Source organism: Dicentrarchus labrax, unplaced genomic scaffold, assembly GCF_905237075.1.
Source record: "Dicentrarchus labrax unplaced genomic scaffold, dlabrax2021, whole genome shotgun sequence".
Lineage (NCBI taxonomy): Eukaryota > Metazoa > Chordata > Actinopteri > Moronidae > Dicentrarchus > Dicentrarchus labrax.
The window spans coordinates 22,843,873-22,856,986 of NW_026136715.1; the positions used below are offsets into that span (position 1 = coordinate 22,843,873).

A 13,114-nucleotide genomic window follows, 5' to 3' on the forward strand; every position below is an offset into this window, starting at 1 on the left:
TACAGCAGATTGACGTTTAGCAGCCTGTCACTGCTGTTTTGAACCACACTTCATATCAGCTTACTATAATATAAATGACTGCAACCTCAACATTTTGCTTCCCAACGACAACAATAAAAGATGTTCTGAGTCTTCAGATAGACGGGACTGCTGGTTGAGTATCGTCTCAGGGTTTACGATTGAATTTTGGAAAGTCAAAGCCACAGACCACAAACCTCAGAGGGGGCCTCTGCACTGTGGTCCCTGCTTTTCTCCACCATTGCACGTTACAATATGTCAATATTATGACTGGATACCACTCGCATATGGTTATGGGAGGGGAGCCTTGGCAAGGGCTGTTACTGTTTTCATTGCTGCTCGATTTGATTGCATTGTTGCACTGAGTCAGGCAGAGGATGGCCAAGAAACTCCATGCACAAGAATTGAAAGTCAGCTGACTGCTACTATATTGGTCATTCATATGTAATGTGAAGTATGTGAGTGGTTACCTAGACCCCAGGCGGCAGCAGCAGCCATACGAGCCATCTTGGCCTGAGTTTCCTCGCTCACCAGTGTCCACTCCTCGCAGCACTGCTGGTGCAACTGGCCCCTGGAAAACATTAACCGCAGGCTTCAGGTGGCAGAAAAAGAAAATCCAGATTTATTCAGTCCCATGTTTACAGTGATGACATCAGCTAATCAGAAACTGTTCTCAGCTATCATCAGGTTTCCTACTCGATCAGGTAATCAGGGGCAGAGGAACATTGTATACACTGCAGTTTGCTATACTGTACTGTATTCATTTTCCTCTTGTCCTCAACAGATAAAAAGTCCAAGTCCCATAATAATACATACATCTCAAGAGTCAAGACACTAAATGTACTTTTCCTACGCCTTACAACAAATGAAGAAATCCTTCACCACAATAGCCAAACTTTTTTGGCCACGGATGAGAAGGAGATAAGACTAGTTTCTGTTACATCTGCCATTATTTATTTGTTCTTAAAGATGAACATCTTAAATCAAGTGTACCATCCCAACCGATAAAATCAAGTTCTTCCAGCAAACAGATGGATGTTCCCGTTGGGGTCAGGTGCATCTAACCAAGACTAATTCCTCATTAACAACAATCAGTGCGGCATTGTCCAGGAAGAGATCAAACCCACCGCATGTGTTTTACAGGCAGGATGCTGGAGCGAGCTTAGATGAGGAAGGCACAGACAGAGAAAAAGAGAAAGGCGGGTTTGGATGGGGGTCAGTGAAGTGAAGCCATTCTCCAGCTGTCTGGCTATCGTATAACATGAAAGCAACAAGTACAAAATGCTCCGATACACTGGGCCTACGTGAGTCTACAGCGGACAAAGAGTCCAACGGAAGGAAGAGCTTGAGTTATAATTTGACTCAGCAGACCATCATTCACATCTTTGGAATTTCTATTGAAAAGTCACCCTGAACAGAAGCCAGAATAAGTGGAAACACCTATCGGCATGCACATAACAAACTACCGTCATAGTATAACAGAACACAACTGGTGCTGAATACCAAGAATTGACATCCTGGTATTTTGCATTATTTGCATATTTACTGCAAAAATACTCTTTTCAAAGAAACAATATCTGTGGGATGCCTCAATTTTGATCTATGTCTTTACATACTGAAGACTATTATATGTACTGACACAACACCTTGAAATGCAGTTACTTTGGTACAGATCAGATATTTTTTTGAATTATAAAAGCATAATATGTAAATGAAAGCTATGTGGGTGGATCAATAAGTGGCTTTATCAGACACAGGCCTCCATCCCCAGAGCAGAGCATGCCAAAACAGCTGCATGATTGAGTGTGAGCGGTATAAAACAGTTGAGACAATATTTTCCAAACACTGGAAAAGATGACTAGTGGTCATAATCTGAAACTGAGAAAGAATTTAGATTAATACCGCAATTTGGCACAGGCCCTAATATGCCCCACCACTACAGTGATTCAATTGCTTATTCTTTACACTTTCACCTCATTGTATAACATTTTAGACCAAACATGGCTACCAAGCTGTTCAATACAACTAAGGTTTGAGTTTGACTGAAAAAAACATTAACAACTGCTCTTTTAACAATCTCTCTCACCAGTTGTGGATTTGCAGAGAAGACTGGTACAATATCCATTTACCTTACTTTACTTTAACAGGGAACAATGTGTTCTGTTGAGTCTGATCTCCTTTGACTCATGATCCAGTCTGTTATATCATTTCCAAGCCTTACCCAAAAAAACACAAATATAAACACAAAGCTTCTTTTCAGCTGAATTATTTTCTTGTGAAATTATTGAATCATTTTCTTCTGAAATGAATCCCAGTGTATACAACAATGGCACAAGGACAGCAGGTTACATAAGAATATTAACATCTGCTTAGCGTCACAAGCTCTATGACGATCCACATATTTGGATCCTGCGAACATCTTGTGACTTTCTTTTTCCCTAAAAATCTTTGAAGGTGGGCAGTCATTATGGAGTTGAGCTTCAGCTGTGGTGAGGTTTCATTGGCGTGGCGGCGCCTCTTTCTAGCACTGGATGCCTGTTCATGCATTTGCCGGAAAATTACTCCGGTCAACTCAGAGTTACCGTTTTCTCTCTGTTTCATCAAAGACCTAATGTCAGGACTCATTAGGAATAGGCCACCTACACATAATGAGCAAATGAAAAGTGGGAGATGGAAGAGCTTACAGCAAGTGTACTACCTCAGCTGTCTTTATCCATTAGAGCCAAGGTTAAAAACCGATGAAACAAATGTGTTCTCTATTTTATCACTTCAGTGAATGACACTTATATCAAAAAGCCTAGGGCAGAATTTGTTAGAGAAAACAAAAGTATGGTAAATTGAATACAGGCAGCACAAATTACAAACACTGACGCTACCTCAAGTGTTTATTTATAAAAATACACATCAATGAATTTGAGACCTGAAGGCTGGAACACTGATTTGAACAAGTTGTTGCAGCCCTAATGAACTCACAACAGATATGACTACTGACATACCATTCTCCCAGGGCCTCTAAGCAACGCATCCTGCCCAGGATGAGCTCTGGATCCTCTTTGTTCATGTCAATCTTCTTGTCATATGCTACCAGGGCATCCTCCCACTCATGGAGCTTCTCATACCAGGTGGCTTGGATTTCCTAGTAGAAAAGCAGAAAGGAGTCACATAAGAGAGATTAAACTGAAACCACGTATCTATATGAATACACACAATTAACCTACTTCTAGTTTGTTATCTTGAGCATTTCACTATTTAATAAAAAATAGTTTAGTGTAAGCAAAGAGTTTTGGAACTACACTCCTTGTCGATTTACAGTCGTGCAAAGAAACATCTAACTTTCACTATAATATGCCATTGCTGATTGGAGATTCCAAACTTAATCAACCAATCCTGGACCTGTTACATCTAACACTGACCACCTGTCAAAGTGACTTCTATGCATTGACTTATTTTGCAAGACATCAACCAGTGATTAATTACATAGGTCTCCTCCAACCTTTGCTTTACTGATGATTCCTGGTATACTAAACAGGGAAACCTATCATCTTCCCACAGTAAAGCTTTCCAAATGTTACCTCATAAACAAGGTTCCTGGAAGTGCAGTTTTACTCAGTCTTTTCCCTTTTACCATGCTTTCACAGAGAAATATAAATGCAGTTAACAAAGGCAGAAGGAAAGACCTTTTCCATATGAGTCCTAATGGTTTGGAAAAAACATTTAACTTGACTTTGGGCCAAAAATAGCCACTACATAAAATGAAACAAAGGCATTCTATTAAAAGAAGCATGTTCTGTCTGTGTAATCTATATATGTTAAATACATCTCTAAAACACAGCATCTTCCCACTACTGGTCGCAAACATTAAGAGTATCATCAGAGCCAGCTCAGCTCTTGAGTTTGGATTTGTGGCAACTGAGGATTGTAGGAAAAACGTAAACCCTTGAGTATTTGGCCGGAAAAGTTATATTTTGAATCCATTGCTGTGTTCTATGTTCACTTTCCCATAAGATGAACCACATGGATATTTCATGTTTTTAAGTGTGTCCAGAACAAATCAGTGATCAATACTGGTTTAATCTATAAGAAGGCTAAAAAGCCTATCCAGTACACCGATACAAGTAGCAAACAAAAACCACAGTTTTGGTAACAGGGAGGGAGACGGATCAGGAAAAAACAGCTCTTTTCCTGTTATGTAATTGATACGGAAAGTCTGTGTGATGGCGTCCAATGCATGTCCACTGTTTGACAGTTATTTAATATCTGGACTAGGTTCATCTACAGAGAACATGAAACATTGAGGAGTTTTATGTAATATTAGTTTAGGGAGTAGTCATCTACATGAACTGAAAAAGAGATATAAATATATCTGTATAATTATATAAAGAAAATACAAAAGATTCTGGCAATGGGGGTTTGTGACTGGGGATTTCAGTGTAGCTAATATAATACAGGCAAATACAGGCATTAGCTCAATATACCAATGCCAACATTCAGGAGTGACTTTTCTCACAGTCACATAGGGAGTTACACTAAATGAAACTTTTTACGGACCTTACAAACAACTCGCCATTAAGAAATAAATGCTGTTTCTATTTTTTTGGTATGAAACACTACATCCTTTTATCACTGGGAAAAAGTACTTTCAAGCCGTTTTCTGAAAAACATAAAGCAGAGACACATAAAAGGTGTGCAAATATGCAAGAAAATCCAAACATCCTGTCAATTGGACGAGAAAGCCCATACTTCTGCTCCTTGCCCTTGACTACTGATCAGCTTAGCAGATGTTTTTTCCATGTGCTGCACATTAAGAACAGGGTGTTCTGGGGGTATGTGTCTCAAATGACCCTCATCCCAATGTTAAAGTGTGTGTGTGGGGAAAGGATACCCCAGGAAGAAGTGTATGCAGACAATAAACCACAGATAATACAGCCCACTAAGAACTTATTCAATCTGAATACGTATCCAGAAATGCAAAGTCTGAGTTGGTGTGGAGCTGCTGCTTGAGGTACTAGTGACAAAACATCTTATAACTCTAGAAAGTTATCACTGCAGCTATCATTTTCTGCTGTGTCCTACAGCAAAACAATTATAGACATACTATTCTATCTGGATTCTATTCTATTCTACCTGCATTTATCTGATAGGCCAACATACTTGTATGTGTTGCAAGATGGTGCAGAACTGAACTGCAGCAAAGGTTGATTACATTTTTGACTGCTGTGCCAACAAAGTGGTGCGATTAAAAGGAAAGGAAAAGCCTAGCTTTCTGTCCCAGTGGTCTGAATGCAACCTAAGATACGGTTTCCTTTTCTTTCTCACCAGCTCTCCAAAATGTTTCATGGCGTACTCCAGAACCCCGGATGCCGCTTCTGGCTGCTGCAGTTTATTGTTGATGCTGCAAGATATGACAAAAACAAAGAAAAGCTTTTTAGACCACAAAACCTTGAAAAGTACACTTGGGCAAATCTTAAGATTCAACGCAGCATGCGGATAATGTGTACATGCAGGTACTATTGTTATTTTTTTTAAAATAAGCCATTTGGGAGGTCCAGCTGTCTCACCATACAGATGTACAATCACAATTCAGAACGTTACGGTAGATTTGCTCCTTGTTGTGAGTGATTATACACAGATGAGCAACTAAGCAGGTGTTGATAGTGTGTCAAATGTCTAACCTTTTCCTGGAAGAAACTTTCGACACCTTGAATGTGTTGACATAGCTAAATCTAACATTAACTCCAAGAAAAATGACTTTTCCCCCACAACTTGTAATGTAATTCCCCTGCAGTGAAGTCTGTGTTGACCTCAGGAGGGTGTAGACAACAGGCGCTTCACCAGCCAGCAGCAGAAGGTTTAGGTTTTTCTTCCCCTACCCCTTTCAGTGCAGGCGCCAACCCCCCCAAACACCGCTAACTGAGATTATTAGCATACAGAATTAGGCAGTGGAATCACTACACTATACGACACTGAACCGCCGGGTTTCTGCAGTGGTGATTTAGAATTGTGTCCCTGTGACACCATGTCCCTTCAAGAAAAGTAATTTACCCAACGATGAAGGAGCCTTACCATTACCAACAAAGTAAACTAAGAAACACGCCTCAATACATGTTGGCAATGTAAAATAAATGTTTCTTCTTTCACCAAGGTGTTTATTATGAAAAGCAAATGTACCTATTGATATTTGTCATGCTTGTTTGACAAAGGATGTGTTATCTGTCAGGGCACCACAATTCCCGTTGGTACACTGTCCACTCACCCGCACCGCCCCAACATCTGGAAACACTCATATGAACCTCAAGTCTATTATATTTCCTCAACTGCAAAACCCGTGTGCAGCCACGGCCAATACATCTGTAAAATGTAGCGTTTGAAGAGTGCTGGTATGCAGTGGAGTTCCTGAGGACAGCAGGCGAAAGCTGATGAAGGATACTTGGTTTAAAACAGGTTAAAGGCCAAAAAATGTGATGAAATGGCACAGCAAGTGGTCATGCCAAAGCTTAGGGACCTGCTGGTGTGGACCGGCATGATGACAGGTAAAATAACAAATGATCACAACAAGGGCTATCTTACACATTGTTGGAAAACAAAGACACCCATTGCAAGTCACTTTCAAAATGAACTCGCTGACATTAGGTTCTCAATGCTCTGAGTTGCTAGTCATGCGTCAATATGTGTCCCAAGAAAGACTTGATGGAACTAAGGAGGTATCAACCCCACTTATTCTCTCCTGATACTGATTACGATACCCCAAAATTCTAGAGTACTGTTTCACAGTGCTGATGCTAGTGATACCTGTACTGTTTGTAGTTTTAAACATTTAAAATCTGTGTGGAATACAGACTTTTTAATGATAAACAGTGCACGTACAGATCCAAATATGGATAGGGATTAGATCGGTGCCTATATGCGACAAGAACAATTTTGGCCACGTGGGGTAGCTAATCATGTATGTGTGCCACAGTAATGTAGTGTCACAATAGGGAACGAATCCGTCTATCCAAAGCGGGTAGTGGGGGGCTGGAGCCAATCCCATCAGGGCGAGAGGCGGGGTACCGGTCAATCATAGGGCTAACACACAGAGACAGACAACCACTCCAGACACATTCACACCTATCGGAAATGTAGTCACCAATTAACATAACCTGCTTCTGACTATGAGAGGAAACCAGAGCACCAGGGGATAAAAACCAGAGAGAACAAGGAGGTTCAAACCCAAGACCTGTGAGGAGTATTATGTTACTAAATTAAAGTTAATGGACAATAAAAAAATAATATTTCTGTATATTAATACAGTATGATTAATACAGTATTAATATACAATTTTTAAGATCAATCACAAACCAAACCGAACAGGGACGCAAGATAAACGTCATCTTCTGATGTTGCGTGACAATAAACTTTGTCCTTTCACACACTAGCATTTGAAGTCATTTTTCAAAAGATGCTGGTGTAAACAGATGACGGAGGGTGCAGGACTTAGGCACCTGAAGGAAATCGACCTTGACAGAATGTGATTACATAACATGAGAAAATGAGCTCATTTTAGTAAATAAGCATTTGTCTGTGACTCCCATGGGGCTTGATAGAACGCCATGTGCTGTTTCAGCAACCAATTAAGTAACTATCCCACAGTCTTCAATAAACACAGCAACCATCCAGCATTCTGACAAACGTTGACGATATCACACGGGTATGTTGTATTTGGTCATTTAAATTAAACCTACAAATAACTACTTGTTGTCAAATAATCAACTTATAAGCACCAAATGAACAAAGAACTGCATGTCCCACTGCATGCTAAAGTTACCCAGATGTGGTTTCATCTGAGGAGACAAATCAGAAAAAGGGCCTTCTCTCCTGCAGACCCTGGAGATTTCATTGTCCCTCAGCTGAAGCCATCTGGCTGCCAGCTCCAAGCGCACGCGGTCTAAACACATCCAGATGACAGGGCTCACATAGTGTTCTCCTCAAGTAAAAACTCCATCAAACTATTAGCAAGCAGAAAACGTCTTGAAACCGCTGTCAAGCCTCTCTCTTGTGCAGGGCCACAAGTATCACTTCCTAACTGGAACTTTTCTCTGATTTGCTCCTGTGAGACATGGACAAGTCACTGAAGAGAGCTTAAGCTTAGGTTGTATCAACTGTAAAACCGTCATGATTTATTATATCTTGCCATGAAATTTAGACAATGCGCTGTATCCTGAATCAGATTTCTTTGAAATTTAATTCTAAACCCTGAACGAGGTTAAGATGCAGCTCTTTCCCACAAAAGTACAGAAGGAGAGATCCTTGATACAATTTTTTAAATGCAAGGCCAGTCTGTAGATTATAAAGTAAACAATAAAACAGCCTGAGAGTGAATTGTATCAACATATTTTACAGGACAAATACACTAGACCCTATACCTACATTTGGCTATATCATTGGCCAAATACAGAACAAACAGTTTTGTCTTTCAGCTTACTTTATGACTGGGAATTTTTATTGCCCCTTCTATTACAAAAACAGAGCACTGCTGACCAGAGGAGAAAGAAACACAATCACCTAACAGACTCATACATTGTATTTGGCTTTTAAAACATGGATAGTGATGGCATATGTTTTTGGCATACCTTAATCAGAAATGTTGACTGAGTCTTTCAGTCTGGGCCCAGGTAGAAGCATGCGGTTACATTTTCAACACAGAGAAATCACTTTCTACGGGTGTCTCAAGAGTGTAACACAAATGATTTATCACAGTCTAAACCAGTGTGTATACATTAGATTTTGATTATTATAATACCTTTAGCCATGATTACCTTGGGTCAGAAAGCAGGAAGAGGGAGTAGATATGTATATATTATTTTCAAATGTTAAACTCTAGAAAGAAAATCCCCCTCTTAACTATTCTAAAGTGGCTTGGGTTTTTCATTGAAGAGAGCATGATCCCTGAGGAAATTGCACATATTTCGCTACACAGACAGTAAGATGTATCTGAATCTCACAAAGAGGAAAAATCGGGCCTCACTACTGGACCCAATCTAATCTAATAAGGAAAATATCCACTTGATCCTTACTGATTTTTGGGCCCTTTGCTTGCCAAGTGCTGACTCCATTCATTAATGTTGAACATAATAACTTAAAAATGGGAATGGCTATCTAAATACTGTTCTAGGAAAGACTTACTCTAAATCCACTGAATTGATTTATTTTTTTGTGTTACTTTAATACAGTAAGTATATTTGTAAGTTTGGATATTTAAAAAAAAACATCTTATATAACACTGGCAAGGGTTATTAACAATGGAAGTACATTGATTCATCACTCAGAACAGGTGCATATACAACTGTCCTGTAGGTCTCTCATCGAGGTACCAGTTGCAAATTGCCAACCTAGTGATACTGCATTGTCAAGGCATGCACAAAAAATCTAGAACAATGTTTTTTTCAAACTTTTTCACAGCCCTGAACTGACACAAATTAGACCACAGACTTCCATTTATTAGATTTTGTCCATGGGTTGCCCATCTGAAAGAATGTTTAGTGTCTGAAACCCAAGACCAGAATAGACTTGGTGGTCCTCTAGACCCCACTTTGAAAACCACTGATGTAGAAAATGGACCAATTAAAATATATATGAGAGTTTAACCATACGTAGAGGTTAAATATAAAGAAATCACAAACACATATGGCTATAAGAACTGTATGTAAGGACAGAGTTGATTGAAGATTAGAGCTGTAGCTGATCTACTAGGAGATATTTTTAGTCACATAAAAGAGAGAAATAGAAATACATTATACTATTTTTGGTGGAGTTTGATTTGGTGGGAGGTTGCTTTAAGCATGAATTTGTCACATTTGACACTGTCATGTAGGCGAAGCAGCAACTGTTGAGCCGGTTCATTACAGCGGCACATCTTTCACGCCACTGAGCCTCACATTTGCTCTGCTACCGGAAAAGTGGAAAAGTGACACTAGCTGCCTGACACTTCTCTGGCCTACGTACCTAAACAATCATTAATTCGTGGGGCAGCCAAAACGCAATCAACAATATTCCCAGGGCAGAATGAGCCCAATTATCTAGCACCTTGGCGGAGTTCTTTCCATTGCACAAGCATTGTCCAAGCAGACAACAGATGAGAAACGGGTAAAAACAGAACTTTGCTGATGACACCCGACCATTGTCTCTGAAACAAACACTTCCCAAGGCAACAGGGCACAAGAAGGCTAATTTGAGGAATAATAAATAACCAGACATTATATTCTGGCAAACAGGTGGCACACGAAGTGAAAAACACACACACACACACACACACACACACACACACACACACACACACACACACACACACACACACACACACACACACACACACACACACACCAGAAGTTATAAAGAAGGAAACATTTAACATTTCCTAAGAATTCATGAATGGAATTAATATTTGTCACAAAAAGACAAACAACAGCAGCTCTTTAAAGCATAAAAAAGACTGATGCTCCTCCAAAAAAAAAAAAAAAATATCAAGATGGCCCTTGTTCCCATTTTTCTTTTTTTTTTTCTTTTGGAGAAACAGTTTCAAATTATCCACATTTGCTTATTGTATCAGAGAGACCAATGTATCGTGAACAAGCTTTGTTGTTCTTCTGTCCAGAAAAAGTTGCACCGACAATCCCATTCATTTATCAGTCATGGGCAATTAGAAAATGATTGACATTAATAGGTCCAAAACATTCCTATTTTTTCAGCTGCATATTTTTTGTAGCATGACATTGTACTATTGACTGCTGACACATGAATCAGATGATGAATGAAGGTCGGGCAAAGCAAGGCATTTGGGAGGCAAATAAAAATAACGGGAAGGGATAAAAATTAAAACATTTAAGCATAAATTGAAAGAAATTAAAATAAAATATTTTCAAGCAAAAAATAAAGTAGGAAGACAAAAGAATAATAGACAAAGTGACAAATATTGGAGTATCCCAATATCCAACCAAAGAACACATTTTCATACATAATACTGGCACTTGCTTACTTCTTATTTCTTGCTTTCAAAACTGAACACTGAACAGACATCAATTTAAAGGCCTAGCAACTGAATCATCTCAAACAGGCCCAGAGAAATGGTACTTTGATAAATGTTATGACATAACCAACACTCCATCTTTCATTCAGATAACACTCTAAACCATATCTGAGCAGCGTCAGTCAACACCATCTAAATGAAGACCCAAATCTTGCAATACATGAACACAATATAATTCTTCAAGCCTGGCATGTGCACATCTTGTATGGAAGTAATGAGCAGCATGTTGTCATTACTGAACACAGATCATGGCCTGTGTGTGTCTAAGGAGACAGCAGCATCACATGCATCACTGCATGAAATAAGCATGGAGGCATAGGAAGTGGTTACGTCAGTGACCCGCCTCATTCCAGATTGTCCTGGGACGAGTGTGGCTAAAGGAGGGTTGAACTCATCTTTGACTCCATCTGACTAGCCCTTTGTCTCTCATTTCTCTAAAAACGTCAAGACAAAAAGGTGGTTGTTTCGTCACCGAGCAGATGCCGCAGCATGGGGAAACACTTAGTATCCCTACACTTTGAAATGACCAAAATCAGCTTTCTCAGTGAAGCTTATCATAAAGCTTAGTACTTTGGAATGTGGCATTCTAAACAGGAAAAGGGCAAATAAAGAAATTATAAACTTGTATTTTTAACAGGGGTATTGAAAATAACACCAAAACGAACAAAAGGGGGCCTGTTGAAATTATATACAGAGAAAATGGGCTCTATTGCATAATTCTACACATTTTTCTGTTTTTCTTTTTCCTCAAGTAAGTTAGGCGTGTTAGGGGGCCACAGAGACATCAGCCGGAGAAACCATTCAACCCATGTTTACACCGAACTATCACCACATTGGGAGATCACTGCAGAATGTGTCTCCTGGGCTCCTCACCTTCAGGTCAAGAGGCCAACAGAACCAAGCGTCTCCGGTGGCCCAAAAACCAAAAAAGACATCCTGATGGTTACCTCACTGGAACGCTGCTGTTGCTGTGTGGACAAAGAGATCTGTGTACAATGTTTTTTCTGAAAGACTTGAGTTTCCGCGGGTTACATATTGACTACATTTTCACTGAAGTTATCCATTAAATATTTCCAATGAGAGATGCCAGTCCCCTGATAAGTTTATTTTGCTTTGTTCAATTGAAATTGATCCATGCTGTAATTGATTTTTCTTGTAAACAATGGAAAACAAACAGTGGATGCAGATGTCTCATTTTAAACAAAAGGATTATACCAGAGTCAAAAACGCCAGCTATTGGTCAAAGAGGCAAAAACAGTTTTCAAATCCATTAAGGAATCCATTCTAAATGCATGGAGATCGATATAGAAAGTAGTTAAAAGCTTATACAGCTTTATAATAAAGACAACGTGACATTTTCATTCACTTTAATTAATGGTAAGACCTACTTAAATGCCTGAGATCACTCTCAAACCAAAAAGCTAAAAACAATTAATGGTTAGCAAAAAAAAAACAATGGAATTTCTCAATGTTGGCACAAGTGGTTTTCGTTTTCTGTCCTGTGACATAACTGTTTTTACATCCCAGTGTCACGAAATGTCTCTCTGAAGCTGTGCCACATAGCCAACTGTGCTTACACAAAGCAGGGGGAACTATTCTTAAGGGATAGTGGCTAATCCACCTTCGTCCCCTCCAGTACTGTTTGTCCCAGCTACTGGTTTGTAGGGTGGCGAGCAGACGGCTGATCCCTGTACGACGCCACATGGAAGCCATCACCAGCTTCTGCCACCAGACCTCTTGATGGTCTGCCGCGGCATGAAGTCTGCCACTCTCAGAGCTGGAGGATGCCCCGGTGCATACTGTCTCCTTCATTATGGAAAATATGGAACAGTTTATTTAACCTCTATACGTGACCAGGTTTAACTGAGTTGCATATCACCAGCCATTGTATTATTTTAAAATTTCAAATCCATGGTAACTCAGCTGATCGCCTTAGGTGTCTAAAATGAAGGTAATATCCATGAGGAATTGTCTGGCATGTCATTTCTTTTCTGGTCTATGTTCAAACTGTGCTAATAATTAAACTAGACTGTG

General features: G+C 39.6%; 1 protein-coding gene across 2 annotated transcripts in view; it reads right to left on the bottom strand.

The window, feature by feature from the left end:
- The window catches only part of mtor (mechanistic target of rapamycin kinase), an 81,602-nt gene that overhangs the window by 28,112 nt on the left and 40,376 nt on the right, over window positions 1-13,114 (bottom strand). For both annotated transcript variants that reach the window (XM_051426467.1, XM_051426465.1), the window contains exons 29-31: window positions 5,335-5,410; window positions 3,015-3,154; window positions 489-589 (exon numbers count right to left, since the gene is read on the bottom strand). In XM_051426467.1, coding sequence (XP_051282427.1) covers window positions 489-589; window positions 3,015-3,154; window positions 5,335-5,410 — 317 coding nt within the window. The remainder of the gene's footprint in view (window positions 1-488; window positions 590-3,014; window positions 3,155-5,334; window positions 5,411-13,114) is intronic.